General features: G+C 37.4%; 1 protein-coding gene across 31 annotated transcripts in view; it reads left to right on the top strand.

Annotated features, from left to right (window-relative positions):
- The window catches only part of PTPRD (protein tyrosine phosphatase receptor type D), a 2,332,079-nt gene that overhangs the window by 2,203,408 nt on the left and 105,680 nt on the right, over nt 1-22,991 (top strand). For 17 of the 31 annotated variants that reach the window (XM_073021577.1, XM_073021575.1, XM_073021576.1 and 14 more), the window contains 2 exons: nt 5,255-5,296; nt 5,805-5,902. In XM_073021577.1, coding sequence (XP_072877678.1) covers nt 5,255-5,296; nt 5,805-5,902 — 140 coding nt within the window. The remainder of the gene's footprint in view (nt 1-5,254; nt 5,297-5,804; nt 5,903-22,991) is intronic. The other 14 variants (XM_073021586.1, XM_073021582.1, XM_073021581.1 and 11 more) reach the window with 1 other exon arrangement.

Genomic DNA, 22,991 nt, shown 5'->3' with positions numbered 1-22,991 from the left:
CATTACAAACACACATATATAGTGACAGAAAAAAATCATCTAAATGATATACCACCGTTATTAATGACTTCAAAAACTCTACTTAGCAGAATAGTTATATAGTGCCTATTGGCATTTAATGTAAAGTTTAAAAGTATGAAAATAGAGCAAGTGTTTCACAAATATTTTTCTATGGATAATAAAATCATTTGAAGCATTCAGTAGCCTTACTGACTTAGTAAACTAGAGCAGGACATTCGAAAAGCAAAAATACCATAAATTAGGTTCTAAAAAGTATTCTGCCAAATGGCATTCTAGTTTTTAACATTTTAAATTCATACCGTTAGTTCATGTTTTCATGGAAACTTGGGATATTTTGGCAAGAAGTACCTGGAAAATACAGATGTGCTTTTGCATCCTCTTTTCCTCTTCCCCATCATTGAAACAGATGACCTAGGTGAAGTCCCTATATTGACACTTTTTCTCAAACTGAGGATGGTTTATGATCTCTGTCTTGCTGCATAGACAGTCCAAACAGTCTTAAAGACCCAGCTTTATGTACCTGTCACCACTTGTCCAGGGATGTTAAATGATTTGAGAGACAGCATGGCGTAATGTGAAATGCGCTAAATGAGAGTGGACATGGTATGGGACCAAATCCTCATGCAGCTACAGTTCTGCTGATAATGATGACCTTGATCAAGTTCTTTAACTCTCCTGGGCTTCATTTTTCTAATTGGTAGAATTATTGGGGGATCAGGTTAGAAGAGGGGAGGTAGATGAACCCATAGGGGATGAACCATGCAAGAAGCATACTTCTTTATATACCCAGCACAAAGCAGTATCTAGTCCATTGTCTTGTGGATACAAGCTTGCAGTCTGTCACTCCCAACACTCCTTGATTCTAATTCACATACACAGATGAAAGAAGGTTTTGTTCTTTTAAAACAAAGGCCATAATCTAGTTAGCCATATGTGGACTGCAAAAGAGCTTATCTTTTGACATGGACTGAGTTTCAACAAAATTTTGAGTCAACAATGAAAACTGAGGAAATGCCACAGGAAACTCTGGATTTTTAGTGGCTATTGAAAACCTGAACAGTCTGAACCGATTGGCCTTGCATTCTCACTTGGCAGAGCAAGTCCTGGAGCTGAATAGTTTCACCCTTTTCAGAAGCCCCCCACGTGTACACTAGCCCTAAAGATGAGTGACATTGAGACTGAGCATTAGTTGCCATTTATGTCACGCTTATGGCTATTTTTCACATAGTAAAGAATTATTGTTCTTTCTGGAGTCTCTGTTCAAAGTAGAGAAACAAAAGCCAGCCCTGGAAACCTGCTCATTGTGAGGAAATGGGAATTACTACATTTTTTGTGTGTGTGAAAATGTTGACTGTATAATACTCAGCCACCTTCAGTCATTTATCTTACCAGTCTAGCCCCTTTCATCCATGGAGACTTTGCCCCCCACTTTATTTAGAAGATCGCAAATGCCATTCTAGAAATACTACAGTAGAAAGATGCCCAAGCTTCATGTTGAGATGTTGTTATTTACTGTCTGGGCTTATGTAGAGAAGTCATCTAACTTTTCTGGATTTGAGTCCTCTTGTATAAAATGAAAGTGCTGGACTAAGTCGTCTCTAAGGTGCCTCTCAGGTTAAAATGCCATGATTTTAAAGTTTACTTCTTATAAGGAAGTCACCATGACATTAGTCTCACAAATATGTACCCTATTAAAGGGAGCCATCCCGTTTTTTCCTTCAACCTAAGGCAGATTTCAGTGACTGCATCTGTCATTTTTCACGTTGACACTATATTGTGGAGATCATAGCTTCAAAATGAAAAGTCTTACCAGATTTGATGCGTGCCTTTAAAATGCATTTATGGGCCGGGCACAGTGGCTCACGCCTGTAATCCCAGCACTTTGGGAGGCCAAGGCGGGTGGATCACGAGGTCAGGAGTTTGAGACCAGCCTGACCAACATGGTGAAACCCCGTCTCTACTAAAAATATAAATATTAGCCGGGTGTGGTGGTGTGTCCCTGTAATCCCAGCTACTCAGGAGGCTGAAGCAGGAGAACCGCTTGAACCCAGGAAGTAGAGCTTGCAGTGGGCTGAGGTTGTACCACTACACTCCAGCCTGGGCAACTGGGCAACAGAGTGAGACTCCATCTCAAAAAATAAAAAAATAAAAAAAGCATTTCTGTTGTACATTTGTAGCTTTGAACTGATGAGATCATGACACTGGCAAGCCCTCCCTATTTGTTAGCTCTGCTTCAAGTTCTTGGCTGCCAATAATAGCTGAAGTACTAAAGCTTGCTAATGGGATGTTAGAGGGGATTCAAGAATATCACCAAGAGAAAGCTCATCTCATTCTCTTAAATCCTGACATGATTTCTAAATGGAAATAAAAGGAATAAATGGAGTTATAGGCCCCGCCTCATGAATCGCATAGGACTAAGAGCCAGTGCTGGGGAACTTTAAAAATATCAATATATAGCTCCCACATCCAGAGACCTGAATTAATTGGTCTGGTGTACAGCCTGCAAAAAAAAAAAAGAAAAGAAAAGAAAAGAAAATTTAAAGCACATCAAGTAATTTAAATGTGAAAACTCTGATGTAGTAAAGACTTTGGTTTATAGACTGTGAGCAGTGGTCATGTTGCCAGACAAAACATTGAAAGGATACCACAGTGAGGTCAACTTCATAGTTTTCTTAGTGTCTATCTTTTCATTTAAAATCTAACATATTTGTTTATATCATATAACTTTCTTTCAATATTGGGCAGTGGAGATGTTCCTGCAGAATTGTGTAACAATATTTTGAAGTAGATTCTTGGTCATTGTTTTCTGATATGAGCTAAACAGTTACAACTTAGAGGAGTTTTACTCTGGAGGATTATTTTTATGCTGACATTCAGTCTTTTCTGATATATAACATCATAATAGACTATGTATACACTTTGACTAATGAGAGAAAATAGCAGCAAACTTAAATAGTTGAAAAAATAAACAATTCAACTGCATACTACTTTTCCATTTTGTAAAAAGTAAGTACTGTCCACCCCCCTCAAAGAAGAGGTACAATAACTTTTAGAACCCTTACATTTGTACCATGTCCAATAGACTCTTCTCTGTTCAGAAGTTCTATCTGTATGTGGGAAGAATGAAAGTTATGAAGAAGAGAATGGCTCTTGAATTTATCTAGTTCTATACTCTGATTTTAACAGTTAAAGAAATCAAAGGCGCTTCACAAATGGTGATTTGTCCCTATTAGTAGATGACAAAACCAGAAGTAGAATCCAAGTCCAGTATTCTAAGCCAGGGTTCTTTCTCGCATACCATTGGATTCACACAAATTCTCCTCCCTTTTCTGTGAAACATCCATCTGCCATTTTTACTTAGAAATTGAGTGCAATATGGTATCCAGTGATAAGTTTTGTGTAGCGATTCTTTAATGCTATGATATCTTGCATGTAATAGATATACGTATATATATTCTGATGTGGAATATAATGAGCCAATGTAGGTCTGCTTGAATTTTTCTTTAATAAGCTTCCAATATAATATTTACAGATCATATGCCAGTGCATGCCTCAAGTAAATATGTTGATCACATCTTTGGTTATTATTATAGTCTTCTACTGCTGTAATACTAATACTTTTCCCATCTCCAACTGGCTTTACTTTTTGCAGCTTTGAGCAGTAATTCAGTCCCCTACGCCTCCCTGATTGGCTCTGTGTCCTCCCTCTCTAGCCAAACCACCACTCAGTCCATATATGATAATAACTCTCTCCCACGATTCGCTCGAAAAGGTCTAAACATCTTTGTCTCTATTATTTTCTCTGTTAAAGTACTGTAATGATGTCCATATCAGTCCATTTCCATTTCCAGATAAGCCTAAAGTCACCTATGCCTTTGCATTTCCATTCTTTTCATTGGGGGTGCCTCATCTGGATAAGATCATGTAATTATCAGATCACTGTCACCCTCTCACTTCCTCCACAGAATGTAAATTATTTCAGTTCTACCATTAATACAGAAAAGTTTCAGAAAGGGTTCCAAAATTTTGTTCCAAAGGCATTATTATATCACCAACAAAGAATTTCTACTTGCAAGCAATTCAGTTTTATTGGCTCTCCACTAAAATTTTAGCTGACTGGAAGTAGACCTTCATAGCCATAAAAACTAAACCACCAGAATTCACAACACTTGCTAAAGTGGTAGTCTTCAAAGAGCGGGGTAGCTTTTGCTTAACTTACCAGAACCATTGACAATTTGGCATTTGAGATAAAGGAACTTACTGGGTGACTTTTAACAATGGTATAATTCCTAAAATGCTCTTAAAGTAGTCACATGTCATGTTGACTCTATGGCCATCATTCTGTAGCCTCCCTCCAGAGAGCCACAGTGACAGCAGAATGTCAACACATGGCTTCCAGTTTGAGCTCCTCCCTCATTCTTTTTCTGCTTCAGTGGCTTCCCTGGGGACATGCTAGTTCAGGTTTTTCTAGCCAGCTGGAATTTGTGTCTGTAAGATAAGAGTCAGCAATGCTCTTTCATGATACTTCTATAAAATTAATAGGAAAAAAAAAAAAAGACAAATCATATGGAAAGTGAGAAAACATCAGAAAGACACAGGAGTCACCAAAATTAATAGTGGAATATTTTTCATGGAATCTATGAAATTAATATATCTTCCACTGGCTGAATAAACTAGAATGTGTCAGCCCCCATCTCTGCTTTCTTTCTTTCTTCACCCTCTTTCCCTCCTGTCTTTTCATCATTTGCTCACTTTCCTGAATTCATTTCTCATTAGTGGACAAAGATGTTTACACCTAAAGTAGATTGTAGGTTTGCTGGGGGTTGAACAATGGGGACCTGGGGCAAAATATCACAGAGTTGTTAGTGTGGCCATTTATAAATGTCCAGAAGAAGGCTGCAACCCCAACCTCTACAATCTGCTACTAGTGGAAACATTTTTGAAGCTCAGTTTGGTGTCTGATTGTGCCTTCAGTGATTATCGTCAATGAGCCGTGGTGCATGTCATTCTTTGTGTCTGTGTTTGCATGTGAATGCCAGTCACCTACAGGTTTGTGAAATATTAGCGATCTTAATGTAGTAGTCACATTGTACTAGCCACAATGTATAATGAATCCTGCAAAAACTTGCAGCGTTTTGATTAGTCCTTTGAAAAAATATATCAGGCTTTCCATTTCATTTTTTTAAAGAATTTGTTCTATTTTATTTTATTTACACCATCATTTCCTTTGCAGGTTCAGATGATTCCGGTTACCCTGGTAACCTTCATTCTTCAAGTTAGTTTTCCTTGATTATGCATAAGTCATTTTATGTTTACTATCAAGCTACTACTCTTTCCCTTTTAGGCCTTTCTCAGTGTCTGTTTTCTTAGTTCACTTTACACCATTTAATTCCACACAATTTCCATTTCACACAGTGCAGGAGAAGGAGTTTGAAATGGCATAAAAGTCATTACTCAAAGCAGAAGTTGACATCAAGCCTGACTGTCAGTTTTCTCCGCTAGCTAACCTCATTGATTCATAGCACAATAACGCTTTCTTTTACACTAGGAGTGTTAGTTTGGAGATTTTGCTTGGTGACTTTTCATTTGGCTACAAAATTCATCTTCCCAGAGCATGTCCTGCTTTGAGTAACCAAACTATTTGCCTGCTTCCTCACCTAAAACATCTTTACTACTCACATATTTTCAGGCCATTTCTAACTATAGTATTCTCTATATTTTGGAATGGCTAGCATCGTTTTCATTTGTTTTCAAATGTTTTTCTTCTTTCCTTTTTTCAATAGGTATGGCTAGCCATCCTCCAATACCCATCTTGGAACTTGCAGACCACATTGAAAGATTGAAAGCAAATGACAACTTGAAGTTTTCCCAGGAATATGAGGTAATTCACTGTGTTTATTCTTTATAGTAATTTCAAGAGTTGCTCTTCTCTTTTTTTGACCATATTCTTGAAAATTAACTTCATCAGTGCTTTTCCCTTTAAATATGACTCAAATATGATATAAAAATGTATAATGAATTACCAACTTAAAAGTGTCTGCACAAGCAATATAGTAATTACAATTTTAAAAAGTGTTAATTTTACATTTGTTCATTATTACTTGCTGAGATTATGAATTTTCTAACTTTTATTTTTAATTGGCAATAATTGTATATATTTATATATATGGATTATTATTAATTATAGTCACCATTCTGTGTAATAGATCACTAAAGCTTATTCCTGCTGTCTAGCTAAAACTGATCAACATCTCCCCTTTCTCCAGCCATCGGTTGGTAATCACCATTCTACTATCTACTCCTATGAGTTTGACTTCTTTAGATTTCACATATAAATGAGATCATGCAGTATTTGTCTTCTGGTTTTTCAGTTCTTAGAATATACTAAATTGATAAGGTTTCCAGCATACCAAATAGGTGCCAAATACACTGATTTGTGATAAGAATCCTCATCTAAAAAAGAAAGATTACAGAGATTAAGTACATTTCTCAAGACTCTTGGTTTCATAAGCCATGAAAACTCTGTAATTATTGAGTACATATATATTACCTTAGCCTTCAATTAGTTAGAGCTAATATTAACATAGAAATAGATTTTCAGAGAGTTGCTTGTTTTTGAAGGAATGGTGCACTGAATGCTATCTTAAAATTCCGGAATCCTTAAAAAGTCTTTGTGAATTATTGATGAAGGTAAATTAAAAGCCTGTGTGAATGCACGTGTATGTGGGTGTGTATTTGGATATTGTGGTATATATCAAGCAAAAATTTATAAAACTGGATATTTCTGGTATTCTCGAGCAACAAGGACCCTAAATGAAGCCAATTAATGAATTGTTGATAACCAGACCATAATTATTTTTCCTAGACCAGTTTTAACATAATATTAAAATGTACAGCTAAAATCTTGTAGTTGTACCAAATAATAAAAGGTTATTGGGTACCTGGGCAGCCCACATTTCACCATCAGGGGTTTCTACTGATTTACTTACTGGGAGTTGTTAACACATTCCTGTTACCTCTTGGTATCTGTTGTATCAGCCTTAATTGGGGCAGTGGCACTGGACCTACCAGCTCTAACATTCTACCCTATCGTATTCTGTAGTAAAACACTCTAAGAGGACCCCCAACCTCAAGTGGCTTAGAGGGGTCACAAAAATAAGAAGACGCTCCATATAAGAGAACATGGAGCAGTGAGGCCTGTGGCAGTCTAAATATCCTCATGGCCTTCCCATAATCTTCAAATATTCAGATGTTCATTATTTTAAGTTACTGTGCTGGAAAACCAAAACATATCTGTAGTCTCATTCACCTCCACCCTCAAGAGCCAGACTACCTTTTATTCAATTTGCATACTCCAGCATCTTTGTCATATATTTGATAGGACACAAAAATTTTGTTTGTTTCCTCACCTTTTGATTAAGTTATATTCTCCTTTATTCTGCACCAAGCATTCAGGAGAACATTTTCAGTGTTGGGAAAATTCACACTGGAACGCACGTTATCTTCTTTTCTCAAATGGTCAGCAGCTTATTTCTTTCGTGCTCTTCCTGTTGATCAGGATAGCTCTTTTAAAAATATGCAGTATCCTTTAAAACACCTTCTAGAGTTTCTGATTCAGGGCTTAAGGCTCCAGAGTGAGTTTTAGAAGAGAAAATAAGGCAAATCATAAATAGCACCTGGGGCAACATAAAAAACCCTTAGTTATGTCAATGTTTATGAACCAGAAATCTTTCATCACTCCGACCTACTTTTTATTGTTATGTGATTCTTATTATTTTGCCATGTGATATTTTTTCATGTACCTGCTTTAATTATTTATTTTTGATTATGGGTTACATAATGGATCACAAATTATGGAAATACGATAACTCAACCTGTGAATAAGCCATTAATTCACTTTCCACCAATATAACTTTAAACCACAGGCGATAATATAGTCATGCGTCACTTGATGACAGGGATGCTTTCAGAGAAATGTGTTCTTAGGTGATTTTTGTCATCGTGCAAACTTCATGGAGTATAGCAAACTAGATAGTATAGTCTATTATACACTTAAGCTATGTGGTCTAGCCCACTGCTCCTAGGCTACAATCCTGTACAGCAGGTTGCTATACTCAACGGTAACTATTTGTGTGTTTAAACAAAGAAAAGGTAAGGTAAAAATACTGTAAAAAGAGTTTTAGGCCAGGCGCGGTGACTCACACGTGTAATCCCAGCATTTTGGAGTCCGAGGCAGGTGGATCACCTGAGTTCAGGAGTTCAGGACCAGCCTGGCCAACACGGTGAAACCCCGTCTCTACTAAAAATACAAAATTAGCCAGGCCTGGTGGCAGGTGCCTGTAATCCCAGCCACTCGGGAGGCTGAGACAGGAAAATCGCTTGAACCTGGAGGTGGAGGTTGCAGTGATCCAAGATCACACCATTGCACTCCAGCCTGGGCGACAAGAATGAAACAAACAACAAAAAAATTTAAATGGTACCCCTACGTAGGACACTTAGCATGAATGGCGCTTGCAAGACTGGTAGTTGCTGTGGCTGTCAGTGAGAGTAGTGAGTGAATGTAGAGGCCTAGGACATTACTGTATACTACTGTAGACTTTATAAACACTATAAACTTAGGCTACAACAAATTTATTTTAAAACTTTATTTCAATAGTAGATTAACCTTAGCTTACTGTAACTACTTTATAAAATTTTTAAACTTTTTGACATCACTTAGCTTAAAACACAAACACATCATACAGCTATACAAAAACATTTTTTCTTTTATCCTTATTTTGTAAGCGTTTTTCTATTTAAATTATTTTAACTTTTTAAAATTTTTGGTTAAAAACTAAGATGCAAAGACATGCATTAATCTAGGCCTACACAGAGTCAGAATCATCAGTATCACTGTCTTCTACCTTCACATTTTGTCCACTGGAACATCTTCAGGGTGACAGCATGGAGCTGTCATCTCCTATAATGATAATCCCTTCTTCTGGATACCTCTTGAAGGACCTACCTAGGGCTGTTTTAAAGTTCTCTTTTTTTAAATAAATAAAAGGAGTGCACTTTAAAATAACAATGAAATGTGTACTTTAGTAAACACATAAACTAGTAACATATTCACTTTTTATTAAATATTATGTACTGTACATAATTGTATGTGCTTGAGTGGTAGCAGAGTAAGTTGAATTACACCAACATCTCTACAACCACATGAGTAATGCACCATGCTGGGATGTTACGACAGCTACCACATCCCTAGGTGATGGGAATTTCTTCAGATCTATTATAGTTTTATGGATCAATCTCTTATTTGTGGTTTGTTGTGGACTGAAATGTCATTATGCAGCACATGACTATAAAAGCATCAGTCAAGCAGTCTCAGTTGCATCCATTGAATATAATAACTGGCCTCCTTTAAATATGGAATTTTCAAGAAATGCTACATGTAAAGATACTTTAATGATCCTCATTTAGCCATTAGATCAGAAGTGCTCCTTGAAAATAGTTATGAACTGCATGCTGGCAATGCTGCTATGCACAGCTTCCCCAGTAGGCTTAGCCTTGGACATGATAGCCCACATAGACTCTTCACTGATGTTCATGATGATGATCTGTGATTAAAGCTCCCTGGGCATGAATTGACTCTACTGTGCCTTAACAAGCATGAAGGAGATGTTTAAGTGTTGTATTCAACAGTGATAATAGGATTAAGACCTCAACATAAAAATTTAGGCTTAGAGCAACACTTTGTGGGGAAAAATTGTTTATTCTACATAAACTTGAATAGATTTTTACTGGCTTTCAGCAAAGAAAATAGAGGAAAGAAAACTCACATTGCTTTCAAACATCTGATTATTTTGTCCTAATCACTGTGAGTGAATGTTTACTTAGAACTTGTAACATACATAAAGCTAAATTTTTTACTGTGATTCTAAGACTAAAACAGGTTAAAGGCATGAGAGCTGTTTGCACTGATCCCGAGGTCAGAATAGGAGGAAGTAGGTTAGATTGTAGCACAGTATTATTAGATCCTATGAGACACTTCCTGTATTATAAAGGCCTTGAACTCCAATACCGCATTTAGTGAAAGCTAGAAGAATGGACCTGAGAAATTAGTGTAACCCCATCTCTGCAGGTCTTTATAAACACTTTAGATGTCCATTTTCTGAGGATGAAACTAAAAAGTCCTACTGGAATTTAAGTAATCTCAATTTGAGAAGGGTATCTGGAATGCAGGGAGTAAAGTCCGTCCTCCTTAAAGTTGGTGTGGCTGTTAAAGTCCATTTATTAGGCTGGTGAATCTTTAAATCAGAATAATATGTGTAGGTCTTGCCAAACAAAATCTTGGGCTGTCGACTACAGATCATTTGGTTGCCTATTTAAAACTAAAATTCCAAGGAAGAAGTCAAATCCCTGAATAGACCAATAACAAGTTCTGAAATTGAGGCAGTAATTAATAGCCTACCAATCAAAAAAAGCCCAGGACCAGATGGATTCACAGCCAAATTCTACCAGAGGTACAAAGAGGAACTGGTACCATTCCTTCTGAAACTATTACAAACAGTAGAAAAAGAGGGACTCCTCCCTAACTCATTTTATGAGGCCAGCATCATCCTGATACGAAAACCTGGCAGAGACACAATAAAATTGAAATTCCTGGTTCCAACCCCAGAAATGCTAGTTTAATAGGTCAGCTGTGGTATCCACGAATCTGCATTTTAAAAGAGCTCTTCAGCTGACTTTGATGCAGGTACTTCAAAGACTTCAATTTGAGGAATGTCATCGGTTTAGGGTAATGTATTACAGAACATGATCCCCAGTCTTCATTTCACCATTTGCTGAGACAGCATATAGACTAGTATATTTAAGATTTAATCAGAAAGCATCATCACACTGATGTGTGTACAAATCTTATTTAGACTAGATAGATCGTAAGAAACTATAGCCCCTGGAAATTCTCAAGGAAAGACAGAAGAGCATTTTTGATGTATTATAGAACCAAGGCTAACAGTAAAAGTACACACTAAGAACGGTCATCTAGAACTGAAAGGCTGTGGCAATTTCCTGATATCTTCTCTGGAGCTTTCATCTTTGGGCTTTCTCTGGGGTGGTTTCATTCTTCCCCTGATACAAGCCAGCGTCTTCTTTTTTTCTCACCCACACACAGAAAACATGGTCTTTAATCATATTTTCATTTACATACAGGCCCCATAAAGAGACTGAGTTGTTCTTGCCAGTCACATTTTAAATGCCAGAGAACAAAGTCTGAACTCTAGCTAATTGATGGTTTGTTGTGGGGACACACGTTGGGACGTAACTGCTAACAGTCCACTTATACAGATCTTGGATGGAGGAGAGGGAAATTTCTGTGTAAGGGGGCTTGTGAGCTGGGAGGAGGAACCAATAATTATCCACGACAATACAAAGCATTTTGCTCAGTGCTGAGAAAACATAGAAGTTGTAAGAAACTTATACTTCTGGAGTTCGTAGTTGTCAAAGACAAATATATACAACAAATAAGAATTACACCAAGGAGGTAATCTTAAGTGCTATTGGAATGTTATTGGGATTCAGTAAAGGTCATAATGATCTGGAGAATTGAGAAAGATTTTGAAGAGAAGATGGCACTCTTCATGGAACTAGGAAGAAGAGGATTGAAGTGCATTTTGTCAAGGGAAGGGCACATGAGAAATGCACATTCTGGTAGTCTCATAGTCAGTGTGGACTATAGACCAACAGCATTGGCATCACCTGGGGACTTTTTAGAAATGCAGAATTTTAGGCACTGCCCCAATGCTACTGATTCAGAATCTCCATTTTAAAATATATCAATGATGTCTTTGTGTAATAAATTGGCACCCCGGCTGGGCATGGTGGCTCACACCTGTAATCCCGGCATTTTGGGAAGCCACTGCAGGCAGATTGCTTGAGTCCAGGAGTTTGAGACCAGCCTAGGCAACATGGTGAAACTGTCTCTACAAAACTACAAAATAAAATTAACCAGGCATGATGGCATGTACCTGTAGTCCCAGCTACTCGGGAGGCTGAGGTGGGAGGATCACCTGACCCGCAAGGGGTTGAGGCTGCAGTGAGCTGAGATCATGTCACTGCACTCCAGCCTGGGTAACAGATGGAGACCCTATCTCAAAAAAAATTAAAAAAAAAAAAAATGAATGGGCATCCCAGTGGTCACTATCAAGAAAAGCTTTAAAGTTAGAGAATAGTTTGAAGTCAGGTAGCGTGATGCCTCCAGCTTTGTTCTTTTGACTTAGGATTGTCTTGGAGATGCGGGCTCTTTTTTGGTTCCATATGAACTTTAAAGCAGTTTTTTCCAATTCTGTGAAGAAACTCATTGGTAGTTTGATGGGGATGGCATTGAATCTATAAATAACCTTGGGCAGTATGGTCATTTTCACGATATTGATTCTTCCTATCCATGAGCATGGTATGTTCTTCCATTTGTTTGTGTCCTCTTTTATTTCACTGAGCAGTGGTTTGTAGTTCTCCTTGAAGAGGTCCTTTACATCCCTTGTAAGTTGGATTCCTAGGTATTTTATTCTCTTTGAAGCAATTGTGAATGGAAGTTCATTCATGATTTGGCTCTCTGTTTGTCTGTTACTGGTGTATAAGAATGCTTGTGATTTTTGCACATTAATTTTGTATCCTGAGACTTTGCTGAAGTTGTTTATCAACTTAAGGAGATTTTGGGCTGAGACAATGGGGTTTTCTAAATATACAATCATGTCATCTGCAAAGAGGGACAATTTGACTTCTTCTTTTCCTAACTGAATCCCCTTGATTTCTTTCTCTTGCCTGATTGCCCTAGCCAGAACTTCCAACACTATGTTGAATAGGAGTGGTGAGAGAGGGCATCCCTGTCTTGTGCCAGTTTTCAAAGGGAATTTTTCCAGTTTTTGCCCATTCAGTATGATATTGGCTGTGGGTTTGTCATAAATAGCTCTTATTATTTTGAGGTACGTTCCATCAATACCGAATTTATTGAGCGTTTTTAGCATGAAGGGCTGTTGAATTTTGTCAAAAGCCTAAAATGTGAAACTAGTTCCTGATGTGGTCTTCAAGGTACAGTTTTCTAATGGAAATACTGTCCCAAATCACATACTCTACTTCAGGTACATTCTAGATTTTATACATTTTGTGGTGTGGATTGAGATAATAACCCCTTTTTAAATAGTTACAACAATAACATTTCTTCTGAGTTCCTATCAGCTCACTTACAAGTCACATTTTGGACCACGGTCCATCCTGTCATGGTAGTTACACAGAGATGAACAGTCATCAAACATCTAGTTTCAAGTTAGTCAGCATTAGCTCTGTTAGTAATACTACCTTAAAGCTATGTATTAACTCGGAGCAATCTTTCTGTTGCTATTGGAGAGGGGCAAGAAACTTTGTGGTTCACAGAGGTGCTCCCTGAAGAAGGCCTCTTTGATCGTTTTGTTCTCGTCACAAAGCCCAGTCCCAATGCCTTTGCTGCCGTCTCTGGAGGTGGACTGTCTCCAATCTCAGTGCTCACATGTCTCCCACCATTCAGCATCCACATGTGCTGAGTTTCTTCCTGTTCTTATGGCAGCACTCTCACATCTCCTGTCTGTGATGATGATAATGAGCCTTTTATATGAAATATTTCAGATATCAGAGCCCTGTCCTTCTGTTTTTATAACAGTATGTATTACACCTTTGTAGAAGAAGTTAAAATCTTCCCATCACTTAGTAAGACAGATAAAGGAAAAACATATTTCCTTGATGAATAATGAAATACATCAAGACAGTGTTGAGACATATAGAGACATTTAAAAACATTGCTTAGGTCATATTTTTAAATATTTAAATATTATAAAATATATGAAATATAAATATTTTAATATTTAGAGTTGTCTAAACCTCAGAGATCATGTGCTTTCACTCTCCCTTAACTCTCCATAGAGTTAAGGAGCATGAGACTGAGAAAGAAGTGACTTACCCAAGGTCACACACCTACTATGTGTGGTAAAACCAGGTCACAAATTCATCTTGTTTTGTTCTTCTTCACTGCACCTTAACTTACCTGATGTAAACACCTAAATGTTTCACTGTTTGTTTCTTACTATGCCCTGATGATAGAGTTCAGAAAGCTTAGTATCTAACTAGATCAAAATATTTATATTTAAAATTTCTGTGAAATTGTCATAGTTACCAATTTCCATTGCATGACTATTCCTGGGAAAACCCAGTGGTTTTCTATGTCACGCTAAGGACACATTTCTTTTCTCCATAGATAATTTGTTCACTCCTGATGGTAAACATTGTCTTTCTCCACAGAGGGGACAAAAATTATCTGTCATCTAAAATTACCACAAAAGAAAACATTTCTATTTTCCCTTGGAAAAGACTCTTGGTATATTTGACCACGTGTGGCACAGTATATTCACAGGCGCAAAACCATCATTAGTAAAACCATCATCATTATTAGGTTTTGTAAACCTCTGAGCACTTACAATGCAAAACTACTTGTCATATCTGCTTTCAATTAGTTTATCATGTATGTGTAAGCTCATGAGGGGAGACATGTATTCAAGAATCATACAAAAATAAGAAACCAAACACACATATGCATCACAGTTTTGTGTTTTTTTTTTTTTTTTTTTTTTTTTTTTTGGCTAACTTAGAATGCACTGGATTTTTTCTTAAAGGTGGTTCCCCCATTTTCTTGAAGGAAGAAAGTGCTGGATGACAGAGATCTGTTTTCATCTTTTATGGAAAGTGGAAGAGTGGAACAGACTCTTCCATTTCTAAGGGAAAGGCGTCCATTTCTAAGTATTTTTGACATATGAGTCACAAGAGATAAAAGGTTGTTTTTTGAAAAAGTTGAGAACAAATTATGGTGGTTTAGTAATGGAATGAGAAAAATGAGCAATTTCATGAAATAAAAAGCAGTAACATTTTTGTACCTGGGATGGATGAAGTTGAGGAAGATGAATGGCTAAATTTACTATTCCAAATCAGAATCTCCTAATACTCTGGGATTGGAAGTGGGTATGGCAGAGTCTTTGCCCACTTCCTTACGAACATAGCAGTTTTTCTGCTTCTCAGATTGGGGCCAAATCTCTCTGCCTGCCACACAGGACTTTCTACTTGTTGAGCCAACAGTGGAAATAGATATTTTATGACACAGTCGCTAAGTACACAGGCCCTTGGCTCAGGTTGCCAGTTTGGCCGCTAGCTCAAGCTGTGTGACCTTAAGCAAATAACTGAACCTCTCTGTATTTTAATTTATTCATCTCTATATAAAGAAGCAACCATAGTACTTACTTCAAACAATCATTAAAAACAAATTAAACACGTAAGTGCTTTTCAGGTTTCCTGACACCAGTACTCAGTAGTCTTAGTAGCTATTACTTATTTTATCTCATCTAGGTGCCATCAATTTTAAGATACCCCATCATTGCATGTACCACTAAGGAATAAAAGATATTGCCAGTACAATTGCAAGATGCAATCAATTTTAAGATGCATATCAATTTCAGAGATGTTAGAATGTGGAAAAAAAATGTATGTCTTAGAATCAATGAAACCCTACCTTTTCCTATCCCAGGCCAAACCCTTAGGGATTTGCTGATGTCAGTAAAAAAATAATAATAGTAATAAAGAACGAAAAATTGCTAGTTTAAACCAGTGCAATTAGCACTTGTTATGTTGCGCTTTCTTACCTACAGTCATTTGCTGTGATCAAGCCTCTCTGGGTCAGGTGTTTTGATCAGGTGTCTGGCCTCTCGGTATGCTGTTGGCCACATGATAACAAGCTCACTGCTCGGCACACAGCAGGTGATTAACAAAAGTGTGTGTCTGGATCAATTTCTAACTAAATTTACAGTTCACAGAAACTCTTTATTGTGATCAAAATTGCTAGTACCAACAACACGAGCAAACAGAACAAAGAGTATCCTGCTGTAAAGAGCTTCTTTTTCCAGTTGACATCCCCACCTGATCTATCAGCAGTGAAGCCTTATTTTCAGGCTCTTTTCTCTCAGAAAATAGGCTATTACTATCTCTAGACAGTACAGAAGTGATTACATTTTAATGCAGACCCCTCAGATTCAACTCAAAAGTACCTACCAATTAAACTCCCTAAGCCTTTTATAGCAAAGATTTTATAGCAAAGGTTGGCCTGCCAGTTGGCCATCTGAGAAGATGCTGTCTTTGTTCTGTAGTTAAGGACCAGTCTCACCAAGTAAAATGTAAAAGTACAGAGAGTCCCCTCCCAGCGGGCTGCTTTCTGCATCTTATAAACAAATCTAGTAGGACACAAAGACAGCAGCTTACCTTAGAAGAAACATTGCATCCAAAACAGGATGTATGTCTATGTGCTTATCGTCTTTTATTCTTACTGGTCTTCTATAGTTGTGAGAACTCAAAGTGCAAGTAATTTCTCAAGTTCCAAAGCTTATTTCTACTTAGACTTTTAAAATGTTTGTTCTTTCACCCACTTTAAAAAAAAAAAAGAAAAAAACCTCAGACATTTTCTTTACTAACATTAAACTCCGTATCTTTCATAGTAGAGCCTATTGTTTTTTTTTGTTGTGGGAGTCCTACCCATCTTAAGGGACTCTCACATAACTCTCGTTTTCTGTTTCCCAGTCCTTATTCTCATACAATTTCAACTTTTGTTTTTTCTCAGTCCTTGTTCTCATACAAGTTCACTATAACTAATTGGCCCTTGACCATCACTGGACATTGTCCAAAACGTGTTTTCACCTGCTCCCATGTGGAGCCGAAGGCTCTCAGGAAACAATTAATTCTGTCTCTGCTTCCAAAACAAGCTTTCAATTTCAAAGAGACCATAGCAAGGACTGAAAAAGACACTATTTATTGAATTGTATTTTTATTTAAAAATGAAGTTGGGATTTTAGCACCTGAGTGGTAAAAGTGTGTATGTAGAGGAGTGCTGTAGTGGATGCTGGGGAGGTCCTTGAAGTCAGGGAAAACAAGGTTCATATTTTGACTGGGCCAATTAGTAGCTGTGCTGCTTGATCCTGAGCCATGGGACAATTAGTAGCTGTGCTGCTTGATCCTGAGCCAGTTACTTTACCTCTCAGAACCTTGGTTCTCTTATTTAAGATGAGAATATTAGTATCTACTCATGAGACTGTTACAAAGATGAATGTATGTTAGGCACCTGGCCCATTGCCCTCTATGCTTAGCAAACAGAAGTGGCTCTTGTTATTGTGAACTTCACTATGCATGATGGTATCTGTCAGTCACTTAACATGACTTTTTTTCTCAAGTGATTTTTATCTTCTATAATATTATCTTCTCATTTTTCCAAAAAGGAGCTCTATGAAAGCAATTAGGGGAAGGTAAAGGGTGACAAGGATGGAGGGTAATTATGAAGAACTACAGAGTTCTTTTCATATTTTGTACATAATATCATTTCTGGAAGTTATATCCACATTAAAATATCAAAAAAAGGTAATTTCACTGATGAGTGGAAACTGTCCTGGTGTCTCTGCTATAAATTTTAATGCCCCTAAACACATTATTTAACTCTCCTGATCTCAGTTTATTTGTTTATAAGAGGAGTAGTTTGAGTGCCTTCATCTGTTTAACATTTAGTGGAGAACCAAAGTAATCAAGAAATAAGCTGTCCTGAATGAGTCTTCTAGGAGAAACAGGGGGAAAACAAAAAACAACAACAACAAAACGATAATTGTTAAGTTCATCTTGGGAGTGGGACAATATTGGCGAGAGTCTTCCCAGAGTACCCCTGACTTGGAGGGTCACTGAAATTTGCCAGGAATATAAGCCTGCAGGCTGAGGGATCTGTGCATGCAAAGGCATGGAGATGAGATGAAGCGTGGCTTGCTCAGGGGACCCCAACGTATTCTGTGACTGTCGTTGCAGCATCAGGGTCATACTGCTGAGAGGTGAGGTGCGAAAGGTGATTACACCCTTGAAAGGTCATAACAATATAGGAAGGAGTCTGCAACCAAGTGATTTCAAAAGTGTTCAGAAAAGTCATGGAAATCACTTCTACGATTCCTCCTGAAGCTCCAAGTACCTGAGGGACCAAATGAGTACATCTGTGTTTATGTCACTGCTGGGAACAGCTTTCGGGGAGAATTTTAACAATGCTGCAACAAGAGATTGGAACAAGGCTGCCTAGAGCCTGATATAACCCAGCATCACAGAGATGCCTTTACTTATTTATGTATTTAAGTTTAAAATTACAAAATGTTAGTGGCAGTATTATTTGTCATGGTTTTTCTACTGTGGCTAAACAGTTTGTCATTCTTTTTGAAAAAACAATTGTTGGGCACACCACCATGCTTTGGGAGTATAGAGGGGATTAAAGTGAAGGATATAAACATTAAGACATTACATGAATTTGCAGTGTTGGCTAGGCCTTGGGAAACATTAGTCTTTCCATCGTCACAGATGCAGCAATCAGAGTATTTGGCTTTAGCTTAAAAGTTCATGCATGAAGCATAATCAGAACTTTATTATTTCTCACTTGCTAAAAAAATTTCCTTAACAGCAGGCACTCATCAGTCCTCTAAACTTCAACCAATGGCTCACAGAGACCCCTGATTTAATTCATTCTTTCTCTCATGATCCCTCCTTCCTTCACTCCTTCTTTTATTCCCCTTCTCTTCCTCTTTCCTTCCTTTTTTCTTCTCAGTCCCCCTTCTTTGTTTTTCTGCCAGTTTAACAGAGCATTTTTATATCTTTTTTTACTATTAAACTGCACAACATCTTAATATCATAATAGTCTTTCAATAGAGTTTCAGAGTCTACACAGTGCTTTACAAGGATGAGGATAGCAAACATTTGTATAGCACTTACCATATGCCAGACATTCTTCGGAATGCGTTACTGTAAACATTAACCCATTCAGTACTTCCAGGTAGTTACTATTAGTATCCCCATGTCACAGACAGTATATTGAACCACATGAAAGTTAAGTAACCTACTCAAGGTCACACAGCTGGTAAATGGCAAAGCTAGGATATGAACCCATGTAGTCTGAGGTCTGGGTAATGTTCTGACCACCATAACCTCAGTTGCATCTGAGGGTTGATTTCCTTTCACCACAGTTTTCACCACGGAAAATTTGTTGTCATTAACTTATCTGTTAAGGTGATCACATAGTATTCAGGTGACCTCAAAGAAGGATTATTGGCCCAATTTCTTGTTATAATTGTATTTTATTTTTGTTTTTCAACATCAGAGACAGTTTTTCAGCAACAACAAAGTTATTTAGTTGTAAATGAATTGGATAGGAACCTTTAACTCAGCCTCCCTCTTCATGCTCTTGTTTAGTTTTTATTAAAAATTAGTAAGTTTGAAGATGAAAGGATTATAATTTATATCTGAAAACAAATAGCATTCCATCCTAACCTTATCAAACAGAAAAATATATTTGATTACTTGGGTTAGAAATAATTCACCAGATTGATTCTATAACTACCTATATAATAGTGACTGCCTTTGACTTCTGATCTTGGTTTAGGAAAATAAAATCAAGGGGGAAAAAAAAGCAGATGGTTGATGGGGTTTAAAGGTGTAAAGACTCAGCCTTAACTCTCACAGGAAATAGTTGGTATTAACTTGTTTCTTGTTTTGACATTTTAAATTATAGACCAGGGTCTGCCTACTTGTCTAACCCTGAAGATTAAAAAAAGGTGAGACCTATACAGGGAAGGTGCCCTCCTCACTACATATCATGAGTCAGATTCCAGTTTCCTTTAGATAAGACCAGTGAAGAAGGGGAAACTTGCTTACTACAATAAATTATGCTTCATAAATCTGTTAATATGATATATAGTAATATTCATCTTTAAGATTCTAAAAACACCTTTTCATATACGCAAAATCCTTTCATGTTTCTGTAACTTAATTTCATACAAAAACTGCTAAATGATTTGAAAAGATAGGAGCTGTTACTATACAATCAGAAGATGCCATATTTCAAGATGGCAGGAGGATACAAAACCACTGCCTACCTACATTTATTTCCATTATCTTAAGAATTTATTGTTATTGTTTTGTTTGCTTTTTCTCCAGCTTTTAGGATACAAAACCACTGCCTACCTACATTTATTTCCATTCTCTTAAGAATTTATTGTTATTGTTTTGTTTGCTTTTTCTTCAGCTTTTAGTTATGTTAAAATGAACAGTATGTTAGGTAGCATATAACTTACTAAGCCAGATTAACGAGGTAGAAGCTCAAACATAATTTAGGTGATTGGACTGGACCACCTTTTTAGATTCTGTCTTTCTCTCATGCTGAGATTCTCTTTCTCCGATTATTATGAAACAAGATTTAAAGCAAATGTAATAAAGTTCACATTCTGATGCCAGATTTCCCTTTTTGTTTTCTCAATGCTGTGTTGCCCCTACCCCCATCCCTGCAGGCTTAGGTCGAGCCTCTTCTGTTGCTGTTCTATAACTCGGGAGTGCCTATGTGGCTGCAGTGATTGAGAAGCTATAATTGGTATGGTTAATGAACAATGAAATGCTGCCTCCCTTTTTATTAAGAGCAGTAAGGGTGCTGCATTAGGGAAAGTAGAAGACTTTACCCCCCACTACCAGTAATTAATTGACCTCCTTGTCATCTGTTGAGACATAAGGAGAATAAAAATTTTCAGTCTAAGTGTTAGAGTTGGTGGATGTTGCCATGCAACTGGGCATTGATTTCCATTTTTGTTCTTTTTCTATTCCTTCTGTATTGATCCTTGTTGTCACAGCTCAAGGAATCATCCTATTATCTTTAAAAAATCCTTCATAAAATTTTAGAGGTTTAAATTCAGTGTCACAAAGTTTCTACTGTGCAGTTATATTTGAGGATTTCTAGAATCTTCTAACCTCATTCATTGCTGTCATTTTACTGTAGAGAAGACATTTTCAGGGCAGTTAAGTGATGTGACTGAAGTCGCTGCAAGTTTACATCTAACATTATGCAACAGATGACATTTTCTAAGTAGACTCCCTAGATAAAAGCAAAATAGCAAATGCATAAAAATGTTTTCTGAAAAATAAACAACCATCGTATTACCTCTTAAAGTCATGTTAACTTGAAACGTTAAGGATGTTTGTCTTTCTGTGTGAGAACCCAAATTATAAACAGTACAAGGATTGTGATAAAATAAGAATTTTACTTATGGGAAGAAATAAGGCAGTTTTAGGGAAAAATAAACTTGTGTGATATATTTTATGTATTTTTCTTCATCATTTTATTACTGCAATATAGTTCACATATAAAATTTGCCTTTTTTAATTTTTTTTTTAATTTTTTAATTTTTTTTTGAGTCAGGGTCTGACTCTTTCACCCAGGCTGGAGTGCAGGCACCATCAGGTTCACTGCAGCCTTTACCTCCACAGACTCAGATGATCCTCCCATCTCAGCCTCCCAAGTAACTGGAATTACAAACACACACCACCACACTGGCTAATTTTTTATTTTTTACAGAGATGAAGTTTCGCCATGTTGCACAGGTTGGTCTCAAACTACTGGGCTCAGGCTATCTACCCGCCTTGGCCTCCCAAAGTGCTGGGATTACAGGTGTGGGCCATCATGCCTGGCCAAATTCACCCTTAAAAAAAAAAGTTCAGTGAATGTACTTTATATTTAAACATTAAGTGGGTATATTGTAAAGAATCAAGAAGACCACTGGGCTTTTTTTCTACTTTTGGTGAATATTTATGTTTCTTTTGTTTGTATTGCTTTTAAACATTTGATGGAGGGAAACTAAGGGCACTGAGGAGTTGTTTGAAAATGCCAGTGTCAGTTTAAGCCAAACTCCAGCTCGAGGCTTGAGTGCAAGACCAAGATTAGGGTGATGTAGGTGCCTGTCACTGTGTATATGGCAGATTTGATTTGCTGTTTGCTGTGTTGAATCCATGACATTGCAAGGAATTACAAGGTCTTCAGTTTTACTTGTGTGTCTTCCGCTAGTATGAAAGCTTCTTCATGGTGTCTTGTTTATCAGGATATCCCTGTGACTAGCATGGTAAAATTTTCTGGAATTGATACACACATGAGTTTAGAGAAAGAAAGAGAGAGAAGAGAGGAGAGAAGAGGAAGAGAGAGAGAGAGAAGGAAGGGAGGGAGGGAGGGGAAGGAAGAAAGAGAGGGGAGGGGAGGGGAAGGGAAGGAAGAAGAGAAAGAGAGAAAGAGATAGAGGGAGGAGCTTGGTTTTCTCTGCATCTCCCACGAAAGAAAGAGAGACAGAACGAGGAGCTTGGTTTTCTCTGCATCTACCGCAAAAGAGAGACAGGAGGAGGAGCTTGGTTTACTCTTTGCATCTCCCGCTTTCCAAGCATAGTCACATGATATCAAGATAGATATCATTTATCAAGTCATGAATAAGCATGCTTCATCAGGTTACAACTCTTCACTACTACTGTGCTGCAACAGAGGTCTTGTGGAGACAGAGGAACAGCAACTTTATGGGCATGGTCCTCTTTCTAGATGGAGAATTCACCTTTGGCTTTCCTTGGTGGACCTCCCTTGGGCAACATACTGCCAGGACAGTGCAGGACATCAAGCTCCCTGACAGTGATTGTGTACACAGATGGGGAAGACATTCTTCTGCCTGAAATAAAACAACAGAGGAATACTGATCACAGAACTCACTTTTCCTATGCTCTCAGTGTCTGTAAAGAAAAATGATCTGTAGTATTCATGTCTCAAAGCCAACTCTGAGGGCAAATGGAGCTGTCTTTCCCCAGAGCTAAAAATCTGCCTATAAATTTCATAAAGACTACCAGCTTCAGTATTTATCCCTCCACAGTTATATTGTAAAAATATTTGCATGAAAAGAACATCTTTGTTTCCGTAAGTCTTCATCTGCTCTTGGTACTCATTTGCTCTTGAAAAGGGATGATATAATCTTTTTGTTTTTGATCTATAATTGTTTCCACAGCAACCAATTGTGATGCCACAGACCAAGGATTAAAATTTTTTGCTAGAGAATAAACAA

This window comes from Chlorocebus sabaeus, chromosome 12 (assembly GCF_047675955.1).
Source record: "Chlorocebus sabaeus isolate Y175 chromosome 12, mChlSab1.0.hap1, whole genome shotgun sequence".
Lineage (NCBI taxonomy): Eukaryota > Metazoa > Chordata > Mammalia > Primates > Cercopithecidae > Chlorocebus > Chlorocebus sabaeus.
The sequence above is the reverse complement of the archived record's forward strand: the minus strand, read 5'-3'. Positions and strand labels throughout refer to the sequence as shown.